General features: G+C 44.9%; 1 protein-coding gene across 1 annotated transcript in view; it reads right to left on the reverse strand.

The window, feature by feature from the left end:
- Nucleotides 1-14,263, reverse strand: part of usp6nl (USP6 N-terminal like) — a 76,101-nt gene extending 61,838 nt beyond the window's left edge. The window contains exons 1-2 of the mRNA XM_040150475.1: nt 14,162-14,263; nt 5,837-5,943 (exon numbers count right to left, since the gene is read on the reverse strand). Of these exons, the coding sequence (XP_040006409.1) occupies nt 5,837-5,840 (4 nt within the window). The 5' untranslated portion in view covers nt 5,841-5,943; nt 14,162-14,263. The remainder of the gene's footprint in view (nt 1-5,836; nt 5,944-14,161) is intronic.
- Nucleotides 14,264-16,351: the final 2,088 nt, after the last annotated feature.

Here is a 16,351-nt window from a genome sequence, read left to right on the forward strand (position 1 = left end):
ATCGTGCTCATACCTTCCTGCATGCTCTTGTCTCCGGCATAAATTACAATAGTCGTGCACAAAGTATTCTTTCTTAAAACTGGTTTAAACTGAGAATATTGTGAGTTTTAATTCGTACAGGGATCACACATCTTCCCCCTCACCCACTGGGTGGTACCAGAAGCAACGCGCCTCCACTGAGGTAGTGCTTTAATGCGGTGCTATTTTCATCCTCATCACCCGCTAAGAGCTATTTGGAACCGCAAGGTCTTGGGCGGAGAATAACATGCACTGCAGGGAGACATTAGCAGCATTAGCAGTCATCTATCCTGTGTGATTAACATCATAGTGGGGAACTGGCAGCTCACAGAACATGTTCACAAGATTCCCTAGCTTGGAAAATGTGGTTGAGTTAATAACACTCTCCCTTCCCTCAAGACCTATTGGGGAGGTGTCCTGGGTGCTCAGACACAAACTTTGACGACGGAGCAGCTCGGTGGCGGACTACTGAAAGTCTGTGTGCGACTGTATGAATGTAAACCAGGTTTACATGCGTGTTCAGCTGACATTTAATAGATACTGCAAGTCTGGCAACAGAGCGAGTGTGAAGACCGTTGCTGTGTGTTCTGTGGCTGAGCCAACCACGCTAGAATCCGGCAGATGGAGGCCAGATGAGGCTTTGAAAAGAAGATAATTATCCGGCACCACACCCAGACACTGTATGTGCCCAGCACGCCACCCGATGACATCAGTCTTCATCTGACAGGGAGAGATGACTGTGTGTGTGTGTGTGTGTGTGTGTGTGTGTGTGTGTGTGTGTGTGTGTGTGTGTGTGTGTGGGTGGGCGTGTGTTGGAATAGGTGAAGGACAGGTTAACAGGTTGGAGCCAACAGTCCGTGCCTGCACGCTCAAGTGCTCCGCAGAATCTCCTCCTTGTGAGCTCAGAAGTCATAAAGTGAGACTCGCATCGCACATGGAAGCTCTTTGGGGGGTTAATAACAACATGTACCCTGTAAAAAAGGTAATTTCAGGGTGGGCTGTGGTCCTGTTTTAGAAAGTAACCGGCAATGAAGAAGGGTGAAGACACTTAGAACTTGCGTTTTAGGTAAATCATCAGTTACAGGTAGTATATTTCTGATGATGAACAGTTGAGAAATTTGAACATATCCACGCAGAATAATTTTAACTTTCACATCTAGCGCCAGGCACTGATTAATGATGAATAAATCTAATATTCAAAAATGTCACATCTCAGCGATTTGGAGATGAGGAAAATTCAACCAGTTACCACTTTGTTAGGCTATTTTTCTGTATTTACATCAAGTAGTAACAGTGAAAGAAGAAGAAATGGCTGTTTAAAGTGAGACATGACGTACTGAGGAATTCATCGATTTTGGACTTTGTGAATCGAAGTGACATCGAACGGGGAGATGAGTGCAGATATCCAGTCCTGGTCGTGGGGCCATTTCTGTATTTTCTGGCAAACTGTGAAGGCAGCATCAGGGTGACCAAAAATGAGCGATACGTTTTCAAAATACTAAAAAGATCAGATGCAAAAAAGTTTAAATTTCTACATGTGGATCTTGGTGGTTATTTTCTCTTTTATTTCAAATAGCAAATTGTGAGGAAAAAAAAAACGGTTGGTAAAATGGTTGCAGTGAAATGTTGAAAAAAAAAATCTAAATCTAAGATGATTGACCTTGTTTGCAGCTTTGAACCACCTTCTGAGGGCTAGAATACATCTTCCCAGTATAAATTCATAGTTTACCACACATCTCTATCATCCACTGAATCTGAGCCCCTGGGGGAAAACTACTTGGTTTATATCTCACTGACTTTTTCCACAGGAGAAGTCATCTGAATCCTCCATGGGAGGAGACAGAAGATAAATAGGAACTTATTAACTACATTACAGCTTCTTCCCCTTTCCCATCTCATTCTCTCCCTCCGTTTATCTCTACGGACGACGGACCAAACTGCTGCTTGCGGACAGAAACTCAAAGTCCCCGCCCGCCTGATGCTCCTTTAACTGACAGCGCTGTTTATACAGCACCAACAACACACTGCGTAGCTTCTGTGTCTCTTCCTCGTTTGTCATCAATCTCCTTCTCCCTCCACTGTTGTCACTCTGCTCTGCATCCATTTCCTACAACAGTAGTCTGGGGGGGAAAAAGCTGGGAGTCATGTTGTTCCAGACCCGCAGAACTGCAGCGTCTGCTACCACATATAAGGACGCTGTGCTATCTGCGCAAACATCTTCCTCTGTTCAAAGATAATATTATTTGTCACATCACATCCCGCTTCAGGGGACGTGGGCATGTTTTAAATGGACAGAGTGGAAGATCGTGGACATCTGAAGAAAAAAAAAAAAAAAAAGAGAAAGTTTTGTTCCTGAAAGTAAAACCTGCTTCCTTGACAGTTATCATGATCAGCATATGGATGGTGTAAATGCAAGAGCGGCTTAACGTTTGAATTCGTGCTACAATCACATATCTACTGTCTGACAATCTTGCGGGTGGCCCGCCTTGTATATTCTCACCACAAACAAACCTCACCCGGGTTCGCTTGGACACGGAATGAGACCCAACTTTCCAGGCTGTGCGCCGCTTCAGCATTCACACCACCCAAAAACTCCTGACTGTGCAGCAGACCTTGATCGCCTTCCAGGGCCCCTGCGATTTCCCCAGACCCCACTTTAAGACCCCTGAGTACCTAGCACCTGCTGTGAAGCTGCATTCAACAAGAACAGAGAAAAGTATATTTACAGCCGAACAGAGATGAGTAATAATTCTGTCCTATGTTCCTCTTTCTATCTCTGTCCCCTTTTTCCTCTTTTTCCACTGAAAATCTCACCATCCGGAGTGAGTCATCCATCCTTATTAGGACACTCATTAGAGGAAACGAACCCCGACCTACCCCGGGCCGGCCGGGGGGGTAATTAAGGTAATTAGCTCAGGACATCAACATTGTCAACCATCTCCAGGAGAGGCCGAGAGAGTGAGTCCATCAAAGGTTGAGATAAATAATGAAACACATGAAAGCCTTCCTCCCAGAGCACCAGCTGCTTACAAAGCACATTCAGGTCGCATCAAGACACCGATAGCAGCACCAACTTTTCTGTCGGTATTTTTTGGCCATTTTCTCTCCACAGAAGTTGTTAATGGGGAGATTAGGCTGGCAGAGTCATTAGCATACTTTCACAATTGTATCTACGCACTTTTTAACAGCTGTTGTTGGTTGTTTTTACCTCTTTTTCGCACTGTTTTACTTGTCGTGATTTTCATGTTCACGATTTCTGATTTCTTTTTTTCGACGATTAGCAGTTTGTTTCCGCAAGTTTTTGCAAAAATACCTACGCAAAGTCTTCATTTTAGTTACATTTTCAATATTTCTTTAACAAAACACTGTATTGGTTTTACGTATCAAAAGCATGCACACACACACACACACACACACACACACACACACACACACACACACACACACACACACACACACACACACACACACACACACACACACACACACACACTTTGAAAGAGAGCAATACCTATCGCATAAACCACTAAGCTGCTGGGGGGCTTTTCCCACTGTTACACCACTCAGCTCATCAATCACGCTTTTCTCCATTTTCATCACTCACAATCAATCAGATCAACCACCCTCCCTTGACACACACACATTCGCACACAAACACACACACACACACATATATGCTTGTGCTGTTTGTGTATGTGTGCAAAGGCAAAGGCAGTAATCGGGTTAAACCTCTCAGTAGTCCCCCTTCAGCAGCGTCTGCCTAATCCAATCGCCTTCCAGTAAACGCCTCACATGCGCTGGGTTGCCCCTGGTAACCCAGTCACAGCCCCCAGTAATACAGATCTACAGCCTCACGGCTCTGTGCAGAGAAACGCGAGGAGACGCGAACGGCGCAGAGTGAGCTGGCGGCCTGGCAGAGGGAAACGCTGGCTCCCATTCAACGCTTATCTGTGAAGTGCGCTAAATGGCAAAGAAAACAAGAAGCTCTGAGAGGGAAGAGTTAGTTGCCAAAGAGCAAATAACTCTGGGGGGGTTAAGAAATGAACTCACTTTCCTTTGTTATTTCTTTCTGATACTTACTAATTCCCACATGTTCAGCTAAGAGCTGGGAATTAAATCAATATAAAATTACTGCCTGGGACTTGGTATTATTGAGACGAATCCTAAATGTTGTCCTTTTCAGTTCTTTATGTCTGTGTTGAATTACGCGATTCCACTTCTACCTTTTTCTCATCATGTTCACATGACAAATTGTGAGAGTGGTTTCCAAAAGCACCAACAGAAACATATATAGTTTAATAATTCCATAGCAGACGTACAAACAAGACCAACCAAAATTGATGGCGATCAGACCCTGCTTTTCCAACTCCTCCACACGATACAACAACATCAACAACAGCAGCAATCATCAGTAAATCAGTAATTAAAAAGCGCCAGTGGTGACCCCTTCATTATATCATTATATGTACACTGGCAGAAAAGTGTCTGTTTTAAATGGTCATAATAAGAAATTAGATTTGGTTTTGCGCAATGGAATTTCCATGATGTGTGATATATCACAATGGGTATGCTATATCGCTAGTAGGATATAAAACTTAAACCTCTTTCATCGATGTGACGGCGATTTGACATGCCGCTTTCATGTCTGAAAAACTGCACGAGTCATTTTATCTAAAAGGTAAGAGCAGATTGTGATTAAAAATGAATTTTTTTTTTTTTTTTGATGCATAACAGCAGAATGCACTGACATACAGCGGTGCAGGAGACGAACAGAGAGCCCCACACACACACACACACACACACACACACACACACACACACACACACACACACACACACACACACACACACGGCTGATGGAGTCCAAAGCCTTGCCGTTTGCCCTCCCACTGTGCTTTGCAGTGTGACTGACGAGTGATGAGGTGGTGAGCGTTGCCATATGTTTCTGCCACGGGGGGGGGGTGCAAAGGGAAGGCAGATTCAGTGGGTTCAGGCTACGTCGTAGAAAAAGCCAAACACTACTGGAGACATCACCAAACAGCGACCGCCGCAGCGTAATGTTGAAGCTACTGTACTGAAACGGCGTCTTACGCTGCAGTTCCCCGAAGTGCTGGCTCCAGAAAACGTTGACCTGACACACCCAAATTTTTCTATTTAAATAGTTTAGTATGGATTATTGGTTCACATCGACTGACATCACTACAGTCACTCTGGTCAGGTTGAAATGCACAAACAAAATGGCTAAAAAACAGACTCTGAACACTAGAGATCAGTCACGTTTGTTTCGATTTATATGTTTGTTTTTGAATGAGATATCGAGGCCAGAGGAGGAACACGACGGCTTGTTCTCTTGTTTGGCATGTATCCCCGTCCATCACAGTCAGCCACGGTGGCTGCCAGCTTGCCTTTTTTTTTTTTTTTTGGGAACCCAGCCCCACCCTGACTTCCTTCTCTTTGCACAAATATCGATCTTCATGGTTCGAGCGACTCACAAAAGCTTTGAAACGGAACGTCAGAAACCGCACTTGCTGCGTCCGTGTGTTTTCATGTTGTTCATACTCCCTAATATAAAGATAACGGCATTGGACTGTATTAAAAAAAAAAAAAGTATTTTAAAAAAAAAAAGTATAAGAAAAGAAAAACCAAATCACACTACAATGGCACTTGTGAGACACAAAAACATACAATCTCCTTCCTGCGATTTGCATCACGACGACAAAGCAGCCCGAGTGGAAGAGAGCATACACGGAAGGCCAGTTCTCAATGAATTAATATAGGATAATCAATAAATTAATTTAAATTAAAATCAGGAACTTACTCATTGTGGGAGTCCAGGGGTGGGGGGCAGGGTGAGGCCCAGGTGGGGCGGGGCTTTGGACAGGTGAGGTTATTCTCCACTGGGTCTTTCCTAGAGGCACTCATGACCTGGGGAAAGGGGGGAAGAAAAAAAAAAAAGTGAGATCACTTCTGTCCACCGAATATCCACTGAACAAGAACCACACCGTGACGTTTAAATTGGCTGTTGATAAAACGACTCCATTCCTTCCTTTCACAAGACAATTGCTGGGGCTGAAAGCTGGGCAAAGTGCAAATGATTATTCAGGCTCCTTCCGGACACCAAGTGGTCCTGTTTAGGTAAAGGCTTGGCTGTTTGGATAATCGATGAATCGTTTAAATAATTTATCAAGTAAAAAATGCCAAACATTTGCTGGTTCCACCCTTTCAATAGGTGAGGGTTTTCTGAGTTATATCGTTGATATCTTTGGGTTTCCCACAGCTTTTCGGACAAAAAAAGGCAACTTGAACATGTCACCCTGGGTTTTGGGAAATTGTGATGGAGATTTTTCACCACTTTTCTCTCATTTTGGAGACAAAATGATAAATCAAAAAAATATTTGACACCTCAGTGGATAAAGAAAATAGGCTTACACAAAGGCATTCATTTGTGAAATAAACAAATGCTGTCTCGAATCAACTCACACACAAATATATGCACACACACACACGGTTGATTAAGGATGTGGGCCTGCCCATTTACATCCTCACTGCGATAGAAATGGCAGGGCACAGGATGGATGAATGAGCAGCCTTGGCTTTGTTTCTGTGTGTGTGTGTGTGTATGAGCATCCATCCATCCATCCAACGACCGACGGCCCGGTCGTTGGACTAAATAACAGTAATCCGATGATCGTATGCGGTAATAATGGGTAATTTGATCACTCCGCAGATGCTTGCAGCAGGAGGAGGAGGCGGCGGGAGGGACGGGTGGGCAGGAAGGCAGAGGGGGAAATGATGCAGGTGATGCAGAAATGAAGTTCCGCCCCTCCATGTCGCCACGAGCTACACGACTACTGCAGATGCTGGAGGGATCCAATATCCTCCGCGGCTGTGAGCAAAACCAGCACAGGTCAGCAGAATGCTTCAGAAGCAGGGGGAATGACGGGGAAGCAGCAGAGCAGCAAACTGAGCAGGGTTTCGTTCATACTAAAGATGAGATGAGGGCTGATGCTGCCATCTATCATTATCCCCCACACTGAATTTACTGCTGGGTTTATGGGAGAGTTTGAAAACTATTGCTCAGAGCGGTTCGGTTGTGGGTGCATTTTTTTTTTTTAGGTGGCCAACAGCAACATTTTGAAACGGAAGCCAAAGAGGACTCATCTCCTCGCTCCAGATCCTAACCGAGCTAATGCGCTATGGCTGAAACTAGTGATTCATTTCATTATTGATTACGCTTAATAATTTTTGCGATTGATGAATGAGTTACTTAGCCAGTAAAATGTCAAAAAAGTAAAGAAATGCCTACTACAGCTTCCCAGTCTTCATATTGCTTCTTTCATCCAACCAACAGTCCAAAGCCAAAAGATATAAGAAACAGAAAAGCAGGAAATCAAACTCTGGGACTTTCTGACAAGAGAAGGAAAAATAAGCAAAGTGCATTTTTGAGTCGAGGGTGATCAGTGATGCGTCCAGGTTTCTCTCCGTGGAGCGCTCGAACATGGCTGCTTTAGGAAATAAAATGAATTTCTCTCATTAGTTACAGCTTTCACATCCCTTGAATGATCAATTTTCCCTCCTTTTTAGCCTCCTCACCAAAAACTAAATGTTGTCTAGTGCAGGACTAACGTCCAAGAGTTTGAACAACCAATGTACAACTCCCTAAAACCCCTCCTTCCGCCACAGGAAGTGAGATCTCAGAGGGTTTCAGGCGGACAGTCTTAGCTCCGAGGCTGTGACCTGGGATTAGATCCACCATATGTCCACCTCTGCCCCCGAGCTGGGACACCAGCCACTTATCGTGACCCAAACGAACCGAGCTGCAACTACACGCAGCCAATCGAACGCACCGTCAGCGAGGAAGCTGGGGTCAGTTCAGGGAGGCTGACCCGACCTCTGGGGTCACACGCTCAGGTCCGAATGAGGGGGTGATGTGTGTTCGCAGATTACAGTTCTGCGTCTGGGAGGTCACAGGCAGAGAAGATACAGTACGTGCTTTATCAGATTATAATGCACCGCTGCTATTATACACTTCGAGGCAGCAGCGCAACAAGCCGCAAAGACAACACTTGTTGATATGGACGCTCGAAAGTTGATATGGAGACCTTGTTAGCAAACACTGGCCTTTTTACACATCCGGCAGCAACAGGGCAACATCCTGACACGCCGTAATAACAAGTTGAACAATTGGTCAATGCTGGGCACTTTGACTCTTCAAGTGCCCTCTAGTTGACAATTAGGCAGCCTTTATCCTGACCTGACTCCTACTGACTCCACAGATTCCACACAACACTGCATTAATAAAATACACGGTATTCAAAAATAATTACTACTAACTAGTTATCTTAGAATATTTTGGCACCAAGGTAGTCAGATTGTACGACGACGAATGACAGTGCAAAATAATCAGCTTCAGGCTAAAGTCTATAAACAACAGCCTTGGAAATGCTGTATCTGTCGAGCCACAATGCTGTTCAAGAAACAAGCCTTCTTTTGTTCGGTGGAGTAAACTCAGCAGGACAGCAGCTGTGAGGGATGTGTAACTGCTGTTGTGGTGTGTTAAAGAGTAACCATGCAACCTCAGACTGGTTAGACCCCGCTGAAGTGAATTAACTGCCGCCTGACACGAAAACAGCCCGAACTGACATCTGAGTATCACATCAGAAAAACGGGCAGCTGGAGGCTGATTTATCCAGAATTATCTGTATCGGCCTTCATAAGCCCATATTGGCCAAACACATTGGACACATATTGGACATTGGAGGTTAGTTATGCAGGGTCAGGAGCCAATGAGGTTGTCTCTCTCTCTCTCTCTCTCACACACACACACACACACACACACGTACAGAGGCCAGAGATGGGCTCAGCATCTGGTGGCGTGCTGTGTTGCTCCTCTGAAGCCAGGCATTAGAAGAGAGAGCGGTGGACTGAGCCAGCGGGGATCAGCGGCCAATAAAGACGGGCAGCAGTAGCTGCTCGGTGCCAAGGCCTGGACAGCAGTGAGGGAATGTCGAAACCCTGTGTGTGTGTGTGTGTGTGTGTGTGTGTGTGCGCGTGCGCGTGCGCAGACTACATCTGCTATGTGGGTGGGCTGCCTGCCTTGCGGAGTCAGTCGAATTGTGCTGCACTGTCCTGAGGCTCTTATCAGATTTCAGATGACCTGCATATTCGAGGAAGGTGCAGCTTTTATGAAGAAACACGTAAGACTCTTGTTGCCTTTATAAAGGAATAATAGTTCCACCATTGGGGGAAACGCACTAATTTGCTTTCTTGCAAACTCTCGGCAACAAAGTGAATAAGCTCATTGGCCAAATGTTGAACTACTCCTTTAACACTACTTGGAAAAGTCCAATTTAATAACCAAAAATAAAAAAAAGACTCAAAGCTAAAAAAAAACGGATACTTCTGTTTAGTGCGGAAACGATTCGTCTGTTAATTAGTTGACAATAATTTTGATACGTACAGATCAATCAAGAGTCATTACTGTCTGGCCCTATATCTGGCTAAACAACCGATGGAGCTTATGAAACTATGGTAATTAAAGTTGTTTCTGTTCACTCTTGTTTTTGTAAAGTGAAGTAAAATCGAAAGCGAAATAACTTTAGTTAACAGACTAAAAAGTCTGGAAACGCAGATATTTCTGACTCACTTTTCTGTCTCATTTGTGGACTGTGAGTTTAATGTCTGTACGATCTCAAATGGAAACACATTTAGGGTCAGGAATAAAATCACAAGCACGACAGACAGAGACGCACTGTACACAGCGGGTGAGACCCAGTAGAGTCTCTGTTGCTAAGATACAGACGTCCGGTTGGACAAAACCTCTTGTTTGCCACCGAACACCATGCAGCCTGGCAAATAAACTGCCCTTTCAACAAAAACAAACAAAAAAAGAAAGGAAAAAAAACCCACACACACACACACATTTTTTCTATCTCGCTCTCATTCTCACACACAAACAAGTTCATTCAATTGTTTCTGGAGAGTCTGAGCAGATACTGTGACAGAGATAGAAAGGGGAACAGAAGAAGGAGATGAACTAATTTGTGGTTGTTGACCCTGACGACTGCGGGGCTTTTCCATTTCCTCTCTGTCACTGAGACACTGATCCGACAGCAGCCTCCATCTCAGCATCTGGGGAACTTCTTTTTTTTTTTTTTTTTTGATCAGTCAGAGATTTCATGTTCTTTACGATGATTAGATTATCACGGTGATACAGAAAAAGCAGCTGTGTGCAGCTGCTTGATTTAGGCCAGGTACAGGACAGCGGATTCAGTCGGGTCCTGCTGGAGTACAAGTGTCACCGGAACTAATTCTAATGACACTTTTGGGCCAAATTTGACTCAAACTAGTTCTGAAAAAATTAGTGGATTACTGAACTAGTTAATTGACGGATATTTTTAAGTCACTTACCAAGCAAAAATGCCAAACAACGCTAGTTTCAGCTTGTGAAATGTAAAAATTTGCTGCTTTTTTCTCTTTTAAAAACCTTTGTAAATTGAATATCTTTTTCTTTTAGACTGTTGGTCAGACAAAATAAAAAAATGTGTGAATAAAAACAAGTGGTAGTTGCAGGTATTGACACCTACATTTGAGTAATGTGAGTAATCCTGTGACGGTCTAAATTTTGCATTGAGAGCTCTGATTGTGAAATAAAATGGAGGGGGGGGGTGTACAGTTAACTATTATTAGCAGAGCGTAAATGCGCCTGGCATTCACTAGGTCTCGCAAATGCCACAGAGCGCAGCGACTATGTATAAAAGTCAGGTTTTTGTGTAAAAAAGGTCAAGTGTTGACAATGGTGTACCGGCAGCGGGGTGGCACGAAGACTTATCGGACCTTTAACCTCAAAAACACTGCAGCAACGAGCTTCCACCCTGCTGAAGTGTCTGAGAGCCAGACGCCGAAAGCCTGCCGGTGTCCACACGCATTGGTTATGTAATTATTCCATATCTTCTGCTGATAGCAGTAGCAGTGGCGGTGGTGCTGTGACGGGACTTGCCCTTTCCCAAGAACGCTGCTCCCACTTTCTTGCTTTCTGTCTCCACTTTGCATCGGAGCCGGGAAAGGGCTGATCCCAGAAAAGCAGCTCAGCAGCGGCGGCACAATGGCTCCCACTAAAAGCTGATAAAGCGAATAGTCTGACCCTGACACATCCTGACATGCCGCTCGCTTCAGCGCAGCCTGACACTCAGTGTGGGCTCAGACTTTCACCACCGCAACGGCAATACGCAGGCAAGGGCCTGCAGAAGAGGAAATGCACATTTTTCTGATTAAAACTGTTGAGTTTTGTCTCAGTTTGTGGTCCTTTTGCCTGATACCGGAGGTCAAAGTTTACCCTCCACTTGACCGAATCAATCCAGTCCTGCATATGGACTACATATTACAAGGTCTTGGGTCCTAAAGCTACCACGGCCACATAGTAGTACAAACACCTTGTTTGTTTTTTTTCAAACTGTAAAGCTCCCGACTGCCTTAAGCCGCATTATCCTGAAGCGGGATAGGAAGGATTGAAAGACACACCATTGTCAAGTTCGCAATATTAACATAGCACATTTCCTGTCACTATTTTCAAAAATAAAAACCCCATTTTCTTTAAGAAGACTTTCTACTATGAATTGATATTGCCTGGAATGTATTTACATAGGTTTAAGCTGGTGATATAGTTCTTTAGAAATTTTCAGATATATAGTTTTGAAGCCCTAAGACGCTCTTTCCAGGGCATGCAGGCTTCATGATGTATAGGTGTATAGCATGCACCTATATTTGTATTTACAAAGTGCTATAGTTTAAAACAGACATTCGGCGTGTTCACTGATAAAATACCAAGGGCGCTCCACGCACTCCGTGGGTTATGCACAGCACCTTTGTCCCTGTGGCTGACACGTTTCGCGCTTTTACTTTGAAAACGGATTCGCCCTATATCCGTTTCTACCGTCGTCCTGCATAACTTAACGCACCTTGCTAAAAGGTAACTCCGTCCCCTTTCTCCTGTAACACACCTTGCTCAACTTTAAGAAAAAGACCCCCCCCCACACACACACACACACACACACACACACACACACACACACAGACACACACGTGTTTTTTTTTAAAAAACTGTTAAACAACTGAGCTCCTCGATTCCTTTCAACGATGCTAACGCAGCCGCAGAGCGCCGAGCTCATCAAAGTGATTGACGGGCTGTCACAGCCAACCAGGAGCCTCGGACCTCGCGGTTACAGCCAATGGGAGGGCCGCGACTGGTGTTAGGGGTGGGGTGGGGGTTGGGGTGGCATTGATTCCGTTGCGGGAGGCAGCCCGGAGGGGGGGGGAGTGTTTCGGCCGCGTCAATGTTGCAACATTCAGCCGAAATACGACCGGAATTACAGCGTTTTGGCATTCAAATTAAAATACTGGCTTGGTTAGACCTGCTTGAGACACACATTCATACATTTAAAAAAAAAAGAAGAAAAAAAAAGGTTGATTTAAATAAAAGCAAGCTTTACTGTACACCCCCAAAGGGGCAGCTAGTTAGAATATCCCCTAAGACCACAATTTAAAGGGTTTTTTTGTTTGTTTGTTTGTTTGTTTCTTGGAATAATCTTATTTTTGTGTTTATTTTTGTAATTTATTCTGGTCCCCTGTAACGTCCCTTATTTGTTTCTCTCCTACATTGTGCTAACTTGTGCTAGCTTTGGCTTTAAGGCGAAACACTGACTGAAGTAACCACGAACCTCTTCAAAATGTTCACGCTTGTGCTGCCAATGTCACTGGTATTGGAAATATCAATACTGATTAAAAAAATAATAAAATAAAATAAAAAAATGCAACGAACAGAAGCATCAGCCGAGGGTCAGGAGTTAGGGTTCAACTGTGGCCCAGCTTTTTTAGCACGCTTCTTGGGGGGGGCAACGTTTTCCAGGCATGTTGCAAACATACAATGTGTTACAATCTTTTGCTTTGCTTAATTTCTTTTAATTCATTTAAGAATGAAATTGATTAATGGCACCGATCATTTTGCAATGGTATCCTAGGGCAGATGTCCTTTTCACCACCAGTAATGTATAGCTAAAAGAGTAAGAGCAGCATATGTTAATATTCTCAGGTTAAAAAGAAAAAACAAACAAACAAACAAAAAATTTACGTGCGGATGTATTTCCTGTTGGACCACAAACTTAGAGAGCAGGCAGCATTAGATCATCGTGAAGAATCAAGTTTTCATGTAAACAAGAAAGTGAAAACTTCAGCTTGTGTCAGGGGGGAGAAAATGGCAGTTTATTAGGTTCACATGGGTAAAACTATTGCAGTCGGATACACCGGGCCTGCTCCTCTGAATCCGCTTCGGAGGAGCGTTGACTCGGCTGCGTGTTCATTCTGGAGGCCGCCGTTCGCGGTGCCGTCGAACCGCGTCGTGCTGCGCTGAGGGGGGCGCCCGTTACCTAGCCGCCCCCCTCCCTCCCTCGCCGGTGTCCAAACCACGGGGCAGGCAATTCAGTCCAACGGCGTCGCAAGCTAAAGTTGAATCGACGGCGCTCTTAACAGAACCTGGATTTTAACCTTCCCGCAGAGCCGGTGTACTAGACTGCATTAGTTTTAGCTAAGTGTGCCTAATAAACTGACAACTGAGTGCAATTTAGCAAGAGGGCGAGGGTCGGCACTGGATAGAGCATTGTTTCTCGGATGGACCGATCTTCATATATTCTTCGCTTTTTAAAGACAGCGGCCAGCTCTTACACAATCACTCCCAAAACCCCTCCGATGCCGAGTTATGCTGGCACAGGAGCACTTTTAATTTGTAGGATGACACCGGAAGTCTCTTTCTCCTACTCTGTTAGCTCAACAGTGGGGGGGTTTGGCTAGGTAGGCCTCAGTGAATACAAATAAGCACAAAGTTTACAATAATAAAACACAACGCACCCTCTCTATCAAACGTCAAACAACCGGAATAATTTCAAACGGGCGCCCAACAAAGTCCAAAAAGCCCCGGCGCCATGTTTCATTTCACTTTGAAAAGCTACCGTTTAATGAGCTACCGTCAATTCAGCCCCGCGGTTACGCTACCGTCTCCACTGACAGATGCATTTCAGGAGCTCGACAAGTTCCCGTCCGCTCCAACGTTCGCCGACAGCGCCGGGCGCAACAAACTCGCCGAACCGCTCACCTTGCTCTCAACTCGACGGGTCCCTCCTCGATCACGTCGCTGCGGGCATTCCCCCGGCCAGAGCGGAGCAGAAAATGTCCATGGTCCCGTACCAGGAAGTCCAGAGCACTTCTCAAACTCTGTGTGGGAAGCCGCGCAGGATCCCAGCCAGGTAGCAATGCGCCGCCCGCCGGGCTGGTCTGGTCTGAGCTCACCGGCTGGATGCGGCCGCCGCTGCAGCTCAGTCCAGCCTGCGACAGTCCTCACACACCCCCAAACGACGCACGCTTACCCGGGGCAGTGTGTGCGGGGACTTTGTTTGTTTGTTTTTTCCGGTCATAAAAGATTAAAAAAATCATCATAATGCCAACCACATTTAATGAAAATTATAATCAAACAACAAAATAAAAAGTTTTAAATAGGCCCTTTTTTCCCCTCCCAACTTCAGACAGACTTTTGTTTACACTTTATTCATCCTTTACTCAACTGGAAAGTCTCTCCCTAAGTTCAACCTGCCATGGAACTTAGGTCATTCATGTGGACGCAGTTTCCGGCAACATGTTAAACAGACATGAGCACGAAGAAGTCACAACCTTGCCCGTAGAACAATTACATCCCTTATGGAGCATTTGAATACGCTTTTTATACAAGTTATTCCAAGTCAGCGGTGCATGATATGAAAAAGGATTTAATCACACCGGTTTGGGACGAGTTATAATAGTATCATGGATGCAGCGAGAACTCTGTGTGAGCCTAGAGTTAGTGGATATGTATTCTCTGATCTTCAGTTAACACAAAATAAACAAATGATTAAACGAATGATTAAATGCATTTAGGGGAAGAAAATAAAAAACTGTCAGAACTGGGACAAAAGGGAAAAAACTGTTAACCTGACTATTAATCAGCCGATTTCACTTCATCCAGAAGATGACCGAAAGAAAAACTTCAAATGACACACCTCCAATGTAAAGAAATCATTTTCAAAGACTGTATTTCTTGATTTTTTTCCTTCTCCTCTCAAAAGACTGTCTCACACGGCGTTCGCTCACGGTGTGACGCCCACGAAGGGCGGATATGTTCTCTGTTCTTCGGTTAACAAACAAAGAGTCGTCGCACTTCTGAGATCCCTCCCTCGAGCAGAGGCATCAGTACCGCGGTTTAAAAATACGCCAACACCAGTCAGACACCTGCGCTCAGACGTTTACGCATCAGAGTAAAAATACAGAAGCAGCTCACGTGCTTCTTCATGAAAGCAAAAGCACCTCGGCAGCACGGCCCCTTTTTCATGGTTCTATGCTGCTATATATATATTTTATTATCAAATTAAAATGATCGATGCATGAATGTGGAAGCAGCAGTTCAACGTTGCTGGTTTACTTGGTCGGCCTGTGTAAAAAGCTTAGTCTTCAAGGTACCTAGTAACAACTGGCTTGAGAAAGAAAAGAAAAAAGACAATATTTCCCTCTAAAATGTGCTGGAGTGGAAGTGGTAAAAAAAAAGAAATAGAAATACTTCATTTGTCTTCTAATCTCGGCCTCAACGCAAACAGCGCTTGCTTTGTCGATGAGTGCGTCAGGTGTCCACGCACCTCCCACGTTGTGTCTGGGGACTCTTCCCTCGTGTTCCCACCACAGAGGAATCCGCTATCACCGTTGTGTACGCAGCGACGACACACAGCCACTTGCCGACAAAACAACAGACGACACAGTGACATGGGATTCGCTTGCACTGAAACACGTGACCCCGGCCTGTCGTTTGTCCGCAGTTTGCCGCTGGAAACGGCGTAATACTTATATCACCACAGCTCGTCTTGTCCGTCAGCGAGTTTGCTGACCTCTTGTAATTCGGGTTCTGTAAGTTCACACTGACCTCTATAGGCGGAGAGCGTGCGTTAGAGCCACGTGGTTTTGGCTGCTGGGGAGACAGCGGCAGTGGGCGGGAGGGGAAAAGAGCGGAAACAGAGAGATGGAGGGCAGATCGCTGCCGGATCGACAGATATGACATGGGGGGGATGTGAAAAGAAAAGGTGTTGAGGGACAGTCACAGCAGGAAACAAAAGGAAAGGGAAGGCAGGCCGATCGCTGCCGGGCTTTCACTGGCAGATATATGTTTTAAAAAGGTATTACAAAGTCATGCATTTGAAATTTAGCTCCCAGCAGCCTGCAGATGCCCTGCAAGTTGGACATGATGCGCTAGAAATGTTATGAGTGT

The sequence above is a fragment of the Xiphias gladius genome, chromosome 2 (genome assembly GCF_016859285.1).
Source record: "Xiphias gladius isolate SHS-SW01 ecotype Sanya breed wild chromosome 2, ASM1685928v1, whole genome shotgun sequence".
NCBI classification, from domain to species: domain Eukaryota; kingdom Metazoa; phylum Chordata; class Actinopteri; order Istiophoriformes; family Xiphiidae; genus Xiphias; species Xiphias gladius.